This window comes from Oncorhynchus clarkii, chromosome 22, assembly GCF_045791955.1.
Source record: "Oncorhynchus clarkii lewisi isolate Uvic-CL-2024 chromosome 22, UVic_Ocla_1.0, whole genome shotgun sequence".
NCBI classification, from domain to species: Eukaryota; Metazoa; Chordata; class Actinopteri; order Salmoniformes; family Salmonidae; genus Oncorhynchus; species Oncorhynchus clarkii.
This window is the reverse complement of record NC_092168.1, coordinates 24,761,816-24,781,505: the sequence shown is the minus strand read 5'-3', so window position 1 is coordinate 24,781,505 and position 19,690 is coordinate 24,761,816. Positions and strand designations below refer to the sequence as shown.

The window sequence follows — 19,690 nt, the reverse complement described above, 5'->3', positions numbered from 1 at the left end:
CAATACCAACCTAAATTACTGTACATAATGAAAAGGAAGGCTGTACAGAATAAAAAATATTCCAAAACATGCATCCTGTTTGCAATAAGGCACTAACGTAGGGCTATACAATAACTATTTAAGAAGCTCTGGTCACACAAATTTCCTAGGTGGCAGATCCGGATGGATAATGTAATTTATCAGTGTAGTAATAAACCCCCACCTCGCAACCCTCGCAACTGTTCACACCTCTCTTGTTGGTGGCGAGGACATTTAGCAGTTTAAAAGCTCATTTCCCGTAATTCTACACATTTTGCATGGGCCAGAGTTTTCTTTTGCTGTTTTAAACCTAATTTCACCTACAGGACACCTACACCAACCGATGTCACAGGAAGGCCATAAAGATCATCAAGGACAACAACCACCCGAGCCACTGCCTGTTCAGAGACCCAACGGGACTCATTTCCTGCTTGAATTATGCAGAAACGGGCAGCGTTTAGGTCATGTAATTGATTCTGTCGGAAAGGGGAGAAATTGTGCTTTACAATGGTATTGACATTACAGTTGATCTGGATGTATTACATTTTTGGGGCACTAAAATAAGGGCAATTGTACGGACCAAGGCGATGTACAAGTTTACGTGAGTTTAGGTTATAACGTTAGCAATCTAAAATCGAGGGGATGCCACCGGATTGTGCTAACTAATGACAACATTGCCATCTGTCTAAAGTAAATTTGACCAATATGGTAAAGCTGGCAAAGTTATTTCCTACTAAATATTTGACTACTTTGGCAATGTCATTGTATTTCCAGACTGTGTAATTTAGATAAAATAGTAGCTAGTATTCATCCAGAATGATTGGGCTTATCACCACTTTAGGGCACCACTATGGCGCTGCCGGCAGGGAGCCGACACATAACGAAAAAGACATGGTGCGACCGAGTGACAGATGTGCAACCTATGAATAGATGCAGTAAAGAGGTCAATGGAACACAGACCGTGTGGATGGAACAGGGATGCCGGATATTCAACCAATCTGATCCAACAAAGTGGATGTTCGTCAAATTTGTCATGATTTATGTATTGTAACAGTCCCACAATGTGGTTACTAAAGTCCAATTTGGATATATTTGGCAGTTTTCTTTGCATAACATTTAGAAGACGTAAATGTAGGCTAATTTTGCTGGGGGGGCAATGAGGAGATTGGGGTGGCTCCTTGATTTTTGAGAGCTATGGCTACAAAGATGTATTGATCGTAGAAGTGTTATTTTGACAATCCTAGCACTGCATTCATGGAAAATAACCTTGGCTTTGGCATGCATTCAAGCCTTTGCCTTTCTGACTCCTAGCTATACTAGTTGGCTAATAACATTACTGGGATGGCACCTTGATTCTCGAGAGCTATCGCTATGAACATTTTGTGTATGGAATTTAGACGTGTTATACTCGCCTCTTCTGCATGAAAATCCTTATTGGTTATACATAGAAGATCGTGTACTGAACATTACAATACAATCCTAATAAGTGTTGTGTACATGTTTTATCTGTAGGATTCCAGTTTTGAAGAGCTGCAGACTGTCCAAAATTTAAATAGTGAAACATTAAAAAAGTTATCCTTAATATACTATAGCTTTTTGAACTCACATCCTTCGGATTTGAGGTGCACTGATCTTTGTTGTAGCATTCACCTACACATTCATTACAAATGGCACTCTTCTGCACTGTTGTTTTAGTTATAAGTTAATCTGACTACTCTCATCATTGACTTAAATTGACTTATTTCAGCAATTTGTGGCTATCGGGGCGGCAGCCTAGTGGTTAGAGCGTTGGACTAGTAACCGAAAGGTTGCAAGATCGAATCCCAGAGCTGACAAGGTAAAAAATATGTCATTCTGTCCCTGAACAAGGCAGTTAACCCACTGTTCCTAGGCTGTCATTTCCTAGTTGAATAAAGGTTAAACAATTTTTTTTTTAAAGTTATCTGTATAGTTGTCTAATGTTGGTGGGGCATATTATCCTGAATCAATGTGATATAGTTTTTCTTGTGAATTCTTAACAAGCTGAGATTTACTTTGAAGTCCAACGTGCAGAAATGCAGGTGAACTAATATAAATAGACATACACAATGTAGTCATGTGTGTCAAATATTTAAGTTGAAAACACTATGTTAAAAGCACTGTCTGTGTGTGTATCACAGCGACTAATTTTTGTTTTCACATGTAAAATGTCACATGAAGAGTTCCAAAAACACATTTTCCATAAAGGTCCCCACATGCATCTTTCCCCCACACGTTTCCATGACATTTCCATTGTTTTGGTCGAGTTCCATTGACTTTTTTACTGCATCTATAGAATGTATTATTTGTAATGTCAGTTGAGTTGAATCAACAGACAGCACATATTCACAACAAATATAGTGTATATATCTTTTTTTTCTTCTACTCAAGTTATTACGGTGACTGCGGTCATTTGGCTGGCCAATAACCGTCATCCAAAATTCCATGACCGTCACAGCCCTATACGTGTTTGTGCGCGCTTGTCCGTGTTAGTATGTGCTTGATGGATGCTGTATAGAGGTCTGTTTGTGTGCCTACGCATCATTACTTTTGGGCGGTTATTGTTGCACACAATAAAATAATAAACATTCCTTAACAATCCTACAGGAATACAACACAAACTAATACGCACACACATACACAAACACACACCCACACACATTGTTCTCAAATAAATTACTCATAAAACTGATACACACTTCTATATAAAAGTTGCACTGGCCAAATAAAACACACACACACACACACACACACACTAGCATCTGTGTATGTTTTCAGTGTTGTGAGGCTGTTCTCTGAATAATGGAGAGTTGTGTGACCTATAAAACACCAGTAAATCAGAAGAGGCTGAAGCTGAAGCACCATCATCCCCAGTGAGACTCTCAGCACTTGACCTACAAACTGGTGATTACTCTCCCTACAGTGTGCGATGTGAAGGTGAGATACTGTTGCTTCTGCGCTCTCTTGTAATCGCTGTCTCTCTTTGTCTCTCCCTTTCTCTTGAAATAGAGTCTATGAAGGAGCAAGTGGGTGGCTTAGGAGGACAGCAGCATTTCTGGAGTCTGCGCTTTCTCTCTATGAACAAATAGGGTATTGAGAGAGGGAGAGAGCTGTTTTGTTTTATTGAGTGAGCCAACCCTCTTTTTGAGATTCTGCAGACTTGAGAGAGTCTGAGTACCCCTGCTCTGTCTCTGGCTTGTCTTCCTGTGTGACTGTATACTACTGTAGAATGTAGGATGTGGACTAAAGGAAGGAGAAAGCCCTTCTTTCTTAAGTGGGAAGGGCCCTTATCCTTGGCTTTTAAGCTGGCAAAGAGGAGAAGGGTCTGCATCACTCTCCTTTTAGAAAGCTCTGGAATCTGGAAAAGGGAGCACATGAGGAGTGTGTGGGTGTGTGTCAGTGACCTCTGTGACTTGGGAGAGACCCCCTACCAAACAAGCACTCACATGAATTAATCTATTACTTTACCTTTCTCTTACACAATCTGTATCTCATGTTCTCTCTCACTCACTCTGTCTCTTTCAGCAAAACATTTTAAAAATAATGTGTGTTTTGATCCCATACAGGAAGTATCCCATCTCCCAAACAAGGAGGAGGAGGCGGGGCCTTCAGGTCAGCGAGTGTGTGACAAGAGGTTATGTCAGACCAACACCCATGTTTACTTTCAATGATCACACCAGAGGTGTATTCATTACGCAGATTCTGTTGCAAAACGTTTAATCTAAACCGTTTACTCGAAATGGAAAACGTTTCACAACGAAAACAAGAGTTTTTACTTGACATATTCAGGTAGTTCCCTCTGTTTCATTCCATTTTCTCTGTTTGCTTCTGTTTGGTTCTTATAACGGTAAATGGTTTCCATTGCAAGACATAATAAATACACCACAGAATAAAGGATTTGGCAACAGTCCTCTGGTATTAGCTACTCCTGGATTGCAGAAGTTAGCCAATATGTGAGATGTGGAATCAAGAGGGATTTGACAGTAAAAAACATGTCCTTTTTATGGGAGTTATGGCTTCAACAGACCCTGTTTTGGATTGACCAAGAAGGTAATATGAGAACATCATTAAGACACTTCTGAAATCCTTGTGGTTGACCAGGACTGGCCAAGAAACCACCAGTTTAAATATTTATCCAAGGAACCATCTGGGAGATCTATTGAAATAGAAACAAAGAACTATACTGAAGCCAGAGAGGTACTTAGAGGGAGAAAGAGGAACACACTAATGGGCTGACTCAGTGACTCCATATGGGAGTATACAGGTGTCTGCTAGGCCATTTGGACCGTAGCTACAGGAGCAGTTCCATTGACCAAAAGTGTGTGTGTGTGTTTGCCCACATACATTGTTCCATTTCCCAACAAAAAACCCAAGGGCTTTTTCTGGTCATGTAAGGAAGGTGTTTGTTGCCATGGAAGGAATTACCCTGACGCAATCACCTCTGACATGGGACCAGGTCCACATGGAAACAAAAAGGTCAAAACAAAGCCTCTAAGGAAAGCGAATGGTAGTGTAAACAGACAGAGGGCGAGAGGGAGAGAGAGGGCGAGAGAGAGAGAGATGCTTCATAACTTCCTCCATTTCCCCATCTCTCCCAGACCCCTCCAGCCACCACTACAGAACAGCACAGCTGATTACCATTACAACTATTACCATATCAGCCACATCTCTTAGATGCTTACTCAGGGCTGCCAGTTCCCCTGTTTGTCTTTACCTGTAGTCATTACTAGGGCTGTGTATTTTTTTCCATGGCAAAAAAGAAAACACAAATCAGATCAAACTTCTTGGTCCTTTAAAATACCTGCTGTATATTAAATATTGGGTGCTCTAGTCTGGATGAAACATAATGATGTTTGTTTCCAACAAAAAGCTGTTTTCCTAAATAAGTCAAATTACCTTTGTGTTTTGTTTCCTTGCCACGATACTGACGAGTATCGCAATACTTGTATCGTCTAGTGAAGGGGGAAAAAAATCAATAGTTCCAGAACAACAACCATCACTGCAGCACTCCACCAATCAGGCCTTTTATGGTAGAGTGGCCAGACAGAAGCCACTCCTCAGTAAAAGGCACATGACAGCCCACTTGGAGTTTACCAAAAGGAAACATGAGAAACAAGATTTTCTGGTCTGATAAAACCAAGATTGAGCTCTATGGCCTGAATGCCAAGCGTCTGGAGAAAACCTGGCACCATCCTTACAGTGAAGCATGGCGGTGGCAGCATCATGCTGTGGGGATGTTTTTCATTGGCAGGGACTGGGAGATTAGTCAAGATCGAGGCAAAGATGAACGGAGCAAGTACAGAGATATCCTTGAGGAAAACTTTCTCCGGAGTGCTCAGGAACTCAGACTTGGCGAAGGTTCACCTTCCAACAGGACAACGACCCTAAGCACACAGCCAAGACAACGCAAGTCTCTGAATGTCCTTGAGTGGCCCAGCCAGAGCCCGGACTTGAACCTGCTCAAACATCTCTGGAGAGACCTGAAAATAGCTGTGCAGTGACGCTTCCCATCCAACTTGACAGAGCTTGAGAGGATCTGCAGAGAAGAATGGAAGATACTCCAGAGGTTTGCCAAGCTTGTAGCGTCATACCCAAGAAGACTCGAGGATGTAACCGTTGCCAATGTGCTTCAACAAAGTACTGAGTAAAGGGTCTGAATACTTATGTAAATGTGATATTTCAGTTTATATATATAATATATATACACATACACACACACACTTGGCAAAAAAATCTAAAAATCTGTTTTTGCTTTGTCATTATGTGTCACGCCCTGGCCATAGAGAGGTTTTTATTCTCTATTTTGGTTAGGCCAGGATGTGACTGGGATGGGCATTCTAGTTTCCTTATTTATATGTTTCTGTATAGTTACCTTACAGAACTGTTCCTTTCTCGCTAGTGTTCAGACTGCAGTGTTCGCTAGTGTTCAGACTGCAATAAATATCATGAACACCTTCCAACGCTGTGCTTTGGTCCACTCCTTCTTCATCAGACGAGCGTTACAGAACTACCCACCACAAGCGGACCAAGCAGCGTGGGGTAAGGAGGAGCAGAGGGTTCAGGATTCGTGGACTTGGGAAATCCTGGACGGAGAGGGACCCTAGAGACAGGCTGGGGAATATCGCCGTCCGAAAGAGGAACTGGAGGTAGCTAAAGCTGAGAGGCGGTGACATGAGGCAAGTCAGCGAAGCAGGCACGAGAGGCAGCCCCAACATTTTGGGGGGAAAGGCACATGGGGAGATTGGCGGAGTCAGGCTATAGACCTGAGCCAACTCCCTGTGCTTACCGGAGGGAGCGTGGTACTGGTCAGGCACCGTGTTATGCGGTAAAGCGCACAGTGTCTCCAGTGCACGCTTATAACCCGGTGTGCTATATGCCAGCCCTCCGCAAGTTCCACGCTAGAGTGGGCATCCAGCCAGGGCAGATTGTGGCAGCTCAGCGCGCTTGGTCTCCGGTGCGCCGTTTCGGCCCAGGGTATCCTGCGCCGGCTCTGCGCACTGTGTCTCCGGTGCGCTGTGACTGCTCAGTGCGTCCTATGCCTGCACTCCGCCCGTGCCGGGCTAAAGTGGGCATTCGGCCAAGTGGAGAGGTGCGAGTGGTAAGCACCAGATCTCCAGTGCTCCCCCACAGCCCGGTTCGACCTGTGCCTGCACTCTGGAGGTGCCGGGCTAAAGTGGGCATTCAGCCTGGAGGAGTGGTGCCAAGGCTGCGCACCAGATCTCCCCCACAGCCCGGTTCTTCCTGTGCCTCCTCTAAGGACCAGGCCTCCTGTAGGTCTCCCCAGCCCTGTGGCAGCCCCACGCACCAGGCTGTCTCTGCGTCTCCTCCCTCCAGCGCCCAGTCCGGGGCCCGCAACGAGGGTGCTCAGTCCGGGGCCCGCAACGAGGGTGCCCAGTCCGGGGCCCGCTACGAGGGTCCCCAGTCCGGGGTCGGCGGCGAGGGTCCCCAGTCCGGGGTCGGTGGCGAGGGTCCCCGCACCAGAGGCGCCACCAAAGTGGGGGGAGCCAGAAGCGGAGGAGTTGCCGCCATTAAGGAGGCCCACCCGGACCCTCCCCTTTAGAGTCAGGTTTTGCAGCCGGAGTCCGCACCTTTGGGGGTGGGGTACTGTCACGCCCTGGCCATAGAGAGGTTTTTATTCTCTATTTTGGTTAGGCCAGGTTGTCACTAGGGTGGGCATTCTAGTTTCTTTATTTCTATGTTTTCTGTATAGTTTTAATTACCTTACAGAACTGTTCGTTTCTCGCTTTGTTATTTTTGTTCTATTGTTCAGATTGCAATAAATATCATGAACACGTACCACGCTGCGCTTTGGTCCATTCCTTCTTCATCAGACGAGCGTTGCATTATGGGGTATTGTTTGTAGATTGATGAGGGAAAAATGTAATCCATTTTAGAATAACATTGTAACGTAACAAAATGTGGACAAAGTAAAGCGATCTGAGTACTTTCCGAATGAACTGTACACCTCCGATGTATGAATTTTTTATGTCTTTTCCCCCTCACTTTCACAGGACTCCCCCAAAACCTTCTCACTGCGCTAATGTAGTTCACCAGACCTTTGTTGATTGATAGATTTCTGGTCCAATCAGAGGGCAGAGTGTGCATTTCACTAGCCAATCCATTTATTTTTTTTGCAAGTGCTTTTTTTTGCAAGGCTTCAAGTCAAGTCTCAAGTTGTTTTATTTTCTATCAAGTCAAGTCATCACATTTGTGACACGAGTCAGACTCGAATCCAAGTCATGTGACTCGAGTCCACACCTTGCTTTTATTGCAATGACTGATCAAAATAAATTCTCATGCTCATGTCTCTCTGCAGCAGACATACAGAGAAATATGTTTTGAACATCAAATCACAATACATACAGAATCGTGAGCTGCGAGATTGGCACCTAAGTATCGTGATAATATCATATCGTGAGGTCCCTGGCAATTCCCAGCCCTAGTATATCGTCCCGGCCCTAGTGATCACATACACCCAGTCTACAACCCTACATTATGACATTAGAGCCCACTACAACTGACATGCACCACTGTTCTCATGCCTGTTCTTTGTTGAAGGCGATGGGAATAGAGATGACAGGGTTTGATGAGTGTCTCTGATCTAGGTTCAGTTAAAATGATAAATCTGCCTTCACACTGGCTCAACAATGCATCTATTATAAGACAATACTGTACATGGTCAGAGATTGAGATATAAAGTAAGTATATACAATCATATGACTGGCTTAGCTTGTCAGACACCACCACAGAGCGCTCAGGAAATCTGCAATATAATACAATCATATCAAGCTGAATAAATGAATAGTCCAATAAGCCGACGGGGCAACAACAAAAAGTAGGGCAACGTTGAGAGAAATGAATCGAGCAGCTGTTCTTTAAGGAAAGCAGAATAAAGAACCAGTCATGGCTACGTCAGCGTTCTCAGGTCGTGTGAATTAGAGCCTACAGTCACTCACATGACAGAGAGAAGGACCATAACAGGAATCTGCTCTCACAAATCACCATGCTTCCATAAGAACTAATAACATCTCTGATGTATGGTAAAGTAACTATACACCTGTGTGTGTGTGTGTGTGTGTGTGTGTGTGTGTGTGTGTGTGTGTGTGTGTGTGTGTGTGTGTGTGTGTGTGTGTGTGTGTGTGTGTGTTGCAAAGTACAGTAACCATATACCAGTCAGGCTTGAGTGTGTGACCTTATGGTCCAGACAACAGAAGGGAGAGGATATGAGGGGTGACCACTAAACCATATTACACTAGCAGACCTTTCAACATGTATCAGTATCCACATGTTCTGTACAGCAAAATTATAAATGTTGCTCTATTTTTCTAGACATAAAACATAACACTGACAAAACATGGAGATGATTTGACTCTTTTCTACTTTAGGTGTGTCTATGTCCATCCAACCTCACCTCAGCTTTAACACACAACTTACAGCGTTTCCCATTATTTTTTAAGGGAAAACAGTGTTTTAGGCGTGGCAAAGGCCCCCAAAGCAACATAATGGACTAATGGTAATAACAATTATATTGAAGGGACAAAGCTACTTGAAGGGGCCCAGTCATGGAGGGTGAAGGAAGGGGAAATTATCTCTCTCAGAGGGGAAGGGAGGGACAGGGGGAAACTTCTCTCTCAGAGGGGAAGGGAGGGACAGGGGGAAACTATCTCTCTCAGAGGGGAAGGGAGGGACAGGGGGAAACTATCTCTCTCAGAGGGGAAGGGAGGGACAGGGGGAAACTATCTCTCTCAGAGGGGAAGGGAGGGACAGGGGGAAACATCTCTCTCAGAGGGGAAGGGAGGGACAGGGGGAAACATCTCTCTCAGAGGGGAAGGGAGGGACAGGGGGAAACATCCCTCTCAGAGGGGAAGGGAGGGACAGGGGGAAACATCTCTCTCAGAGGGGAAGGGAGGGACAGGGGGAAATTATCTCTCTCAGAGGGGAAGTGAGGGACAGGGGGAAATTATCTCTCTCAGAGGGGAAGGGGGGGACATCTCTCTCAGAGGGGAAGGGGGGGACATCTCTCTCAGAGGGGAAGGGGGGGACAGGGGGAAACATCTCTCTCAGAGGGGAAGGGGGGGACATCTCTCTCAGAGGGGAAGAGGGGGACATCTCTCTCAGAGGGGAAGGGGGGACATCTCTCTCAGAGGGGAAGGGGGGGACAGGGGGAAACATCTCTCTCAGAGGGGAATTGGGGGACAGGGGGAAACATCTCTCTCAGAGGGGAAGGGAGGGACAGGGGGAAACTTCTCTCTCAGAGGGGAATTGGGGGACAGGGGGAAACTTCTCTCTCAGAGGGGAAGGGAGGGACAGGGGGAAACTTCTCTCTCAGAGGGGAAGGGAGGGACAGGGGGAAACTTCTCTCTCAGAGGGGAAGGGAGGGACAGGGGGAAACTTCTCTCTCAGAGGGGAAGGGAGGGACAGGGGGAAATTATCTCTCTCAGAGGGGAAGGGGGGGGGACAGGGGAAACATCTCTCTCAGAGGGGAAGGGAGGGACAGGGGGAAATTCTCTCTCTCAGAGGGGAAGGGAGGGACAGGGGAAACATTTCTCTCAGAGGGGACAGAAAGTCAGGAGGTTCACCTCTGGTCCTCCCCGTTTGAACCTAAACCGCTAACCCTGGGCTAACCCCATGAGCTCACCATGTGGCCCAGTTACACACGTGAGGGGTGTGGGGCGTAGGGGGTTGTGTGTATGTGTGTGTGTGTGTAAGTTATCACTCCCTCCTTATTCACTGCATTCTCTGAGCTTCACAGACAAACAGCTGCACAAACAAGCCAAAAACAAAACAGAAACAGAGTGCTGGCTTATGAAGGACAGATCTCAAGAAAGACATCCAGACAGCTGTCAATTCATCAACAGAACAGTATGTGCTGTGTAAGGCAGGCATTACAAATCTGTGCAGCCAGAAAGATTCTATTCATTTGATTTAATTCGTATGGTGATATTTAGTCCTGTGTAGCGCCAGGGTTGTGGGTTTGATTCCCATGGGGGATCAGTCCAAAAAAAGAATGAAAATGTATGCACTGTATAAGTGTCTGCTAAATTACAAAAAAAAGATAGAGCCTGGGAATCTGACTGGTGATTCTGAAAGTTGAAAGGTAACAGCGAAATATCCCTAATGATGAGCCATGACCTTCACATTCCCTAAAGAGCATGAAAAGGTTACAACTACTTAATAATGTCACAGGTTAATGACTTAAGACCTAGCCAATGTGTTCTAGAAACACACAACATAGATAATAAGCCAGTCATGAACTAAACTGATGGGAGATGTGGGGCAGAGGAGAAACAGACGTGATGTTTATCTGTAACATTTGAAAAAGTATTATTTATAACAGAACATCAAAGAGGAATGGCTCATGACCGACGTGAATTTTGATAGTTGCCATGGAAAGGTCCTAAGTTGTGTTAGAGACTGGACACAAACTAAGCAAATGTTCCCTTCTTAGGCCAGTTCAAATACCCATCCGTCTGACACACTCACACACACAATTACACAAACAGTGCTTTCCATTTACTGACCTGGTCACCGACTCCAATAACAAAAGCTTCCCCGAGCTACTCACATGTAACTCTAAGACATCCATTTCAATTCCGCCTGATTCATAAATGATGTTACTGTGACCCCTGAACCTTATCCTGGTCTGGTCTCCATATCTGCTCTAGTAAGTAGAGGCTGGGGTGACCTATGGGGTCTAAAAATGACAGAGCGTGGCAGAATAGGTGAAAACACAGAACATTGCTTAACAGATCTAGTTAAGTCATCAGCCTCCTTATAATCACCAGCAGAGCACCAGAGAGGGCTGAGGCAAGGGGGGAGGGATGACCGGGGGGCTAGTAGACTAGGTCAAGACCCAAAGAGCTTGACTAAAGTCTCTCTCTCTCAATTACCCTTTTCTTCCCCTACATCCCCCTACTCCTTCCCTCTCTCCTTACACCCCCACCCTTTCTGCTGCCCAAGTGTCAGACGAGGGGATGTATTACATCGTTACACACTAACTACAGCTGAGGATTAGGTTTCACCCACTTCACCCATAAATGTCAACACAATACCTTGGGACGTGTTCACTCTAACCACTCTGTTGGGATAGCTGAGCTTACAGACTAGGCCTCATGTAAACAGAGTGGACCTTCATTCTGTTGGCATAGTGGATCTTATAGAGTATGGAATCCTATGGATAAGGCCAATTGCATATGGAGTGGATCTGCAGTTGGGATATGTGATATTAAATACATTACTGATAAACTGTATAGAGTTAATAATGTGGGAGAAGACAGAGAGGCAGGTATTTCTATTGTCAGTCTGTGTGGGAGAGAGACAGAGGAAAAAAACTAGATGTGCTTTATTGGTACCATGGCAGATCAGACTGAGCTTTAAACCAGGCTGAATAGAGGGGTTTCGCTGTGCTTATCCATCATCTAATCCTCTCCCTGCCTGGCACAGAGAAGGAACACACACAGAGGGGCATACCTGACACACTCGAAGAATGAGGGCAGAGGAGCATTAACTTGGGAGTAGCCCACCCAGGGATCCCTATGAAAACACATACACTACACACACGAACACCTCCTACAAATGTAGGCATTTTTACAATGGGGGAGTCAGGTGTCAGGCATATGCTGTTTCTGTGACCTGTGTGTAAGCATTTCTTTGGACGGTGTATAGCATATGTATCCCGTACATTACGACTAATAAAATTCCCCAAATAATATTAATACTGTCTGTTGGAGGTTAGTTCCCCAGTGACCTAAAATCCTGATCTTCTCAACCAACAATCCACATTAGCAAACAATCACACACACACACACACACACACACACACACACACACGGTGGAGCAGGAAGATAAACAACAGTAAGTGCCGTTACCTCCCTCTCGGCATTCCAGCCTTCCTCCCTTGGGAAGACCTCGGGAACACCATGATCCAAACAGGAGGAAAAACTAGAAATCAAGAGGAGGAGTTCATCTTCAATTCCCACCACTCTCCCAATCCCCCCATCCCACACACACACATCTTTTCCACCCAGTAATCTGTTCATCCTCCTGAGACTGATGACTCACTGGCCTGACTGACCATGACCGCCCAGGGAGAGAGGATTTGGAAGTATATGCGTGTGTGTTAGCCCCACTGATTATGAGGGAGACCAAACCGGAGGCACGGAAGTAGCAAGGTCTTGTCCCTCTCAAGAAACAAGCGATAAACACACGCAGGAAAAAAAGAACACAGCTGGAGTACAGCCAAGCCACTGACCAGTATCACAGGACTTACATTAACCTAAAGGCAGGACACACACACGTGAGAGAAAGACAAACTTATGGCACAATATTTCAGGCCAGGTCGCTTTTTTTCAACCCCAAAATAGAGCATCCTAAATACGTAATTGTTTTGAAAGGCCCAATGTTCCTCAGACAGAAATCTGTTTATCTATTGACTATGTTATTCTCGACGGGCGTATGGAGAGAACATCTGCCGGGATCACAAGCTTCCTGCTGTTGATCCAAACACAGCTCCCGCGGGTGGGTCGGAACACTTTACGTAAATCCATACCGCAGATCCAGATGAGCAGAAAATGTTGCAACTCTTCACTCTCTCCCTCACTCTTTCTAGCTCTGTCTTTCTCGATTCCCATGGTGTCATCCAATCAGCAACACTATCAAATTCAACAGAACACAAAACGTTCTGCCAAATGTTTTTCCTCACACCCACGTTCACTTTTCCTTCCCCTTTCCTTTCGCCACCCCTCTCCCTCTTCCACCTCTCCTCAGCCCTCTAAATCTCTGGGGGGTAGTCTGTCCAGATGTACGGTGTCCTACTGTCCTCCTTCCAAACACACACACACGCTGATTTAAAAAGGCCCATATTAGCATGGTATGCCTTGTGGTTAGTTGTGGTTTTACGGTTCATTCACTTAACTAGCAAGTACATCAGCGCTAACTCATTATTTCTCTAGATATTTTTTTAGGCTCATAGGAAACTTCTAGCATACATGTTTTTCTCCAAGCTCCCCTCATCCTCTTCTTCCTCCCTCTCTTCTCTCTTCTCTGTTTATCAGTCGTTCTCAATCACAGACCAGAATTCCAACATGAGTATTTCTGGGAAAGTTTTCAGTGTAACATTTTTAGTTTCAGGTGTTAAATGAACTCTGTAAGTGTAAGTTAACACTCATTTGTGTAAAATAACCAATGTGTTAGTGTTAATAACCAGTGTTAAGCCAAAAGCAAAAGTTAAGCCATTATCATATTTCCCAACATGCTCTATTGGAGGTATATTTTTTTGATGTGATCAGTAGATGCTGTTGTTTCAAATTGGTCTAGCTTGTGCATCACTATCACTAGCTAACAGGAAAGAAATCAGAGGATGAGCACAGAGCGCAACTGGGCCAAGCTAGAGCAACTTGAGAAGCTGCTAGAGCTGTTCGCAATCCACTCCGACCAACTTGCTGACCAGCGACTCGGCTAAGCTAGCGCAGCTTGTGAAGTTGCTGAAGCCGTTCGCAATCCACACCGACCAACTTCAATCTGTCTGATGTGGTGCCGTGTCTTCTCAACCTTGAGGCACACTTGCAGTCATCTACTGTTGCAAAACAGTTGGCACAGGTCCTCCTGAAGTCACTGTGTGAGCGCTTCGCATGCATACAGAATTCTCTGGCAGCCAACTTCGATCCAACCCCTGCAGCAGCTTGCCATATGGACCCAAGTGCGTCTCTGGCACTTTGCTCAACAGAGATGGAGCCACTGATGAGGGAAGCAGAGTCTTGTGTACTTTAGCAAATCAGAGAGTACAGCCGTGAAAGCAGCAGGAATCCCACAAGATGCCAGCACGTTGAATTCAGCAAGCATCTCGACCACAGTTATTCAGAATTATAGCTTCCTCGCACCAAATATTCACACCAAATATTGTGTCTGAGGTCATCCCAAGCGTTCGTGGAGGGAATATTCAGCCTGTCATCAGTCTTGAGAAAACAAAGGACCACCTCTCTGGAACTCAGGGTCTGCTTGAAGATAAACCAGAACATCTTGTTTGGTTGAACAGAAAACACACACACAAGCTGGCTGGCTGTCAACTGATAGATTTGTGAAGAAGTGTTGTGTTGATTATGTTTTTGCTGCAGCTGTTGTTATTAACCCGAAGAGGTTAGTCAGTGATACATGATTAATATTACAGAAACATGTTAAATGTGCCATGACTTCATTTGTTGAACCTGATTATTCTTACATCTACTACCAACGTTTAAAAAAGCATTGGATTGGTGTAAACATGGGCAAAGAGTTTCCTTGCACCATATTTCTTGCACCAGTCTAGGAACTTATCCTTTGAATCCAAGTCACATTAAGATTGCTTTATAATTTAAACCTAACCAAACCTATGTCCTGGCCATGGAGTTGTGTGGAGTCCTATAGTGACCAAAAGTCTGTGTTTTTGGCTGATCATTGGCTGATCCCTCCTGATGACCTGGTTGGCATGAGTGGTGACAGATGGGTCATCAGGAGGGATCAGCCAATTAATTTTACTTGTGAAGAAGAAAATGTACTATTTCATGATGAGATGGCCTCAATGGCTCCCCAGACGCCATTATGACACAGATACAGAGATGTTATATCTATCCAAGTCTATGATCTTGGCCCATCACCTTATTACTTTAACTGACTGCAAGTGGCAAGAAGTGACATCCCAAAAAATGAACTATAGGCCTACAACGCATAAATGACTCCTAGCCCCCCCATGCATAAGCTATTTTCTGTCCCCAACACTAAAAACAATCTAAATATATGTATCACAAAGAAACTAAACAAAAACGAGTAAATCAAGTCTGAAAACTAACTGCAACTGCATTTAAAATACAAATCTAACTAATAGAAATAAAAACAAATATTGAATCACAAAATTATAATAACCTTGCTACAAACCCACATGCACGTGTGCTACAAACACACACACACACAGTGATCAATCTGTGGGACAGATTTACTTATTTCTTCTTATCAAAAATGTAAATGCAGTGTTAAAGGGATACTTCAGGATGTTGGCAATGAGGCCCTTTATCTACTTCCCCAGAGTCAGATGAACTCGTGGACACCATTTTTATGTCTCTCCATTCAGTTTGAAGGAAGTTGCTAACTAGCGGTAGCTCAATGACAAAGTCTGTGGTAACTGCTAGCATGCTAGCAGATACCATAGACATCCAGGAATTGTGCTAAACTACCTTTAACTTCATACTGGATGCGTTCATCTGACTCTGGGGTAGTAGATAAAGGGCCAGAACCCTGAAGTATCCCTTTAAGTACTAATAGACTAATAACACTGTAATTGATGTACATGTCTGCCCTCTATCCTTTCTAAACCTTCTTTCATGTAGATGGGGGAGTTATGGCTCCAGTCAACCTGTCCAAACAGTCTATGTCTTGACAGTGATACTCTCCTAACCATCCATATACCACTGCCTTCCCAGCTAATGAAAATGTATAGACATGTCCCTATGGATGGGAGGGGAGGTGAGGGGGCTGCATGTTCAGCATTCTCTACACATTACCAGAGCACAGCCGGGCTGTGATAAAAGACACACTGGACATTTAAGAGGTAACAGAGAAATGCAATGTGAGCTGTCTGTCAGTGTAGGGAAGTGAAGTGTTGGATGGTGCAGACACTTGCAGCTGATATAGATATACACTGACACACAAATTAACTGATCACAGGCTTCTATATAGTTAAATACATTTCTGAAAGCTTAGAGTTAATTTACAAACTATTAAAAAAGCACAGAGATACAGAAGTAGGTATGCCATATGAACATACAGTACATATTCACACGCTGCCGTGGCTTGGCTTTACTTCCTCTACCCCCTGGCCCAGAGCCCTCTTCCCCTACTTTTTTCCCCATCTGCCCTTCTCAGGCCACCATCCAGACCAGGACCATACAACCGCCAACCATCCGGAGCAGTTCAACAGAAGGAGAGACCAGACCAGACTCAGAGAACACCACCACAACAAGGGCGCTGAGGAAGGAAACCCTTAAAGCAGTGTTTCCCAAACTCGGTCTTCAGGACCGCAAGAGGTGCACATTACATTTTTTTGCCCTAGCACAACACAGAAGACTCAAATACTCAAAGCTTGATGATTAGTTGCTTATTTGAATCCGCTGTGTAGGGCTTGGGCAACAAAACAAAAAAGCAAGCACCCCTTGGGGGTCCCCACAGGGGACTGCCTCCATTAACCTCCGAGTCACTGGCTTCCAGGTGTGTCTGCTCACTCTGAGGTTGTCCTTCCTCCCCTCTGCAGATCCAGCACCAGTCCCAGCACTAAAACACCAGACGAGGCGCAGAGGAAGGATCAAACATCTATTCTTCACCCAGAGGGAGCAGACCACAGGGGAGTACCACCACTGACCTCCAGGTCTAGGGGCTCCCTTGTGTGCTTGCTTGATCATCAGGTTGTCCTTCCTCCCCTCTGGAGGCCAAGTCGGAACACCAAACATCTAACCTTCACCCGGAGAAGGCAGACCACAGGGGAGTGCCATCATTGACCTTCCTCCCCTCTGCCCAGTTCCCGGTTTCCAGTACCTGTCCCAGCAGCAGACCACCAGACAAGGTGCAGCGGAGGGACCAAACATCAGACCTTCACCCGGAGTGGGCGGACCACAGGGGAGTGCCTGTGTCCCTGTTACCTTGTAGGCTTCCTTGTGTGCCTGCTTAATCATCAGGTTGTTCTTCCTCCCCTCTGCAGGCCCAGTCACAATACCAGCACCAACCCAGTTCCCGATATCCAGTACCAGTCCCAGCACCAGACCACCAGATGAGACCAAACATCAGACCTTCACCCGGAGAGAGCAGGCCAAAGGGAAATGCCACCACTGATCTCCGGGTCTAGGGCTTCCTTGTGTGTCTGTTTGCTCCTCAGGTTGTCCTTCCCCCTGCTCTACAGACCCAGATCCCGACCCAGCACCTGCAGCAGCCCCTTGTTTTCCTGGATCCTGGTTCTCGGGGGCCCAGTCCAAACACCAGACCCAGCATCAACCCCTTCGCCAACCCTGGATACAGCAGTGGCCAAACTAACTGCCACCCTACCCAACTGCTGCGAGCCCAGACCCCACCCCTTCTCCTGTCCCAACAAAAGGACACAGACAGACTGTCAACCATATAACCAGACCAACCACTCAAGCAAAAACCCCAATCTCAAGCTAGATTCACTCACACTGCGAAATGAAAGCAAACATGCAAGAAATATGCATTGATTTCCCTTCTCCCCCTTTTTCCTTTGACTGATTTTATTGCTTATTTATTGAACCTTTTGAATGATCTTTTAATGTGACTGATATCTAAATAATGATACCGTATTTATATTACATTAGGTTTACTGTAATATGAAATACAGTTTTACTCGTCACTGAGCTGCATGTAAGCTACTGTCAAAAACAGACAGAACAGAACGTTCCTAACAGAATAATGTCTCTGTAGAGATTCTCAGACCCACATTGAACCCTGTGACTGACCATGCTGCCTTGCTCTGGAGGTAGGATGCCAGAATAAATCAGAGCAGCATGTATTGTGAAAGTGAATCAATTACATTCAGAGTATCATGATGTCTAATGTAAGTATTTTAATAACCAAAATATAATTAATATGTTTATATATTCGGAGCACATATTTAAATTGTGTTTGTTTTTTTACATAAAAATCCAAAGAAAATCTGTCTATGTTTTTAATTGTAATTCTGAAGCATTCATTGGATGTCCAATATGATCCTGATAAATGGTGATAAGTCCTAAGAATTTGCTACCCTGAGTTTGGACATGACAATGTTTGGCTATTTTCACAACTACTGCATAGCTCTATATATTGCAATATTAGAAATGGATAAGTTTCAATACATTTTACAACATAACACACGCACTCACTGGTCACTGCGGAGTCTTGGAGAGACATGGAGCTCACCATGAGTGTGCCTCACTAAACGACAAACTCTAAACACACAATTTATAGCCTACTTCTCAAGTTGACACATAGATAGTAGTAACATAATACAGTTTGTACATGTTAATTAAAAAAGTTAGTTAAATTGCCCTTACCTTAGCCTCTGTCCGAAATATCGTGTAGGATACAGCCACCAACAGAACCAGCGTACCACTATGGACCATCATTGAGATGGGGTGCAATGGAAACGTATGTACAACTGTGCCGAATGCTCACTAAAGACCACTTGTTGAAACGTTATTGTTCTTCAGGGGGAATGTAGATCACCAGCAGATCATGTGCAGTGCGTTGGGCTGCATCTTTGCCCAAGACGTTGTGAGCTTCTGAGCAATGCAACTTGCTCTTGTTTCTCGTCCACCCCAACCCCTATTAACGACCACCCTCACCCATACGCACGGACACAGCCCTGTTACAAAGGACCACTTCAACTTTTGACTGTTAGGATAAAGACAGGATAAAGACTGCCCTCAGTCTTTTGGTAATTTTGTCTGTATATTTGAGGATAGTGTGGTGAGCGGGCGACCGGGACAACTGTGCGGTGATTTGAGTTCTTGCCGTGAGACTCTTCCCCGACAGCGCAACACGTCCCAGGAAGAGTGCACACAACGACTGTAAGTGCTTTTTGTGCTAATTGTTGTCTCATTCAATAGCTACAGACTAGAGTTCTTATGTTGTTTTGCCATTTCCATTGTTAATAGCCTACAGGGGTATGACAACCCAGGCGTAAAGCCTACAAAGTCGCTTTCCAAATCCAACCATTCTTGAAGGCTATTTCTAACTGCATCCATTTGTATATGAATATCATGTGTAAATCAATTCATTGATATTGTCCACCAAAAATAGGTACCTTTCACAAACGTTTACGCACGCGTGGGGCGAACGGTGTCAAACATTTTTATATTCTAAATGTAATTTTATAATGTCCAGTTCAACAAATAAATTGAATTTTTTTTGTCTCAGTTTCGTTCGTGGCCCACCCGATATGCATTAGGGTAGTCGCACCTGGAGAAGAAGATAGGCGCAGTAATAATGAAGTTTGAAGTTCGGATGAGCGGGACAATGCAGACAAGACACCGGATTGAACTGAAGAGCCTGAAGTAAGTGACATTGTGTGCTCAGTGGGCCCGGTTATGTGAAGCAATTGTCCGTGTAAAGTGTATATTAAATGTGTAATACTCTCCCCTTT

General features: G+C 44.8%; 2 protein-coding genes across 2 annotated transcripts in view; one reads left to right on the top strand and one right to left on the bottom strand.

Moving 5' to 3' along the window:
- Positions 1-18,871, bottom strand: part of LOC139380658 (collagen alpha-1(IV) chain-like) — a 55,326-nt gene extending 36,455 nt beyond the window's left edge. The window contains exon 1 of the mRNA XM_071123560.1: positions 18,600-18,871. Within this exon, the coding sequence (XP_070979661.1) occupies positions 18,600-18,671 (72 nt within the window). The 5' untranslated portion in view covers positions 18,672-18,871. The remainder of the gene's footprint in view (positions 1-18,599) is intronic.
- A 5-nt stretch (positions 18,872-18,876) lies between these two features.
- The window catches only part of LOC139380657 (collagen alpha-2(IV) chain-like), a 113,796-nt gene continuing 112,982 nt past the window's right edge, over positions 18,877-19,690 (top strand). Inside the window, exons 1-2 of the mRNA XM_071123559.1 lie at positions 18,877-19,115; positions 19,465-19,601. Coding sequence (XP_070979660.1) covers positions 19,534-19,601 — 68 coding nt within the window. The 5' untranslated portion in view covers positions 18,877-19,115; positions 19,465-19,533. The remainder of the gene's footprint in view (positions 19,116-19,464; positions 19,602-19,690) is intronic.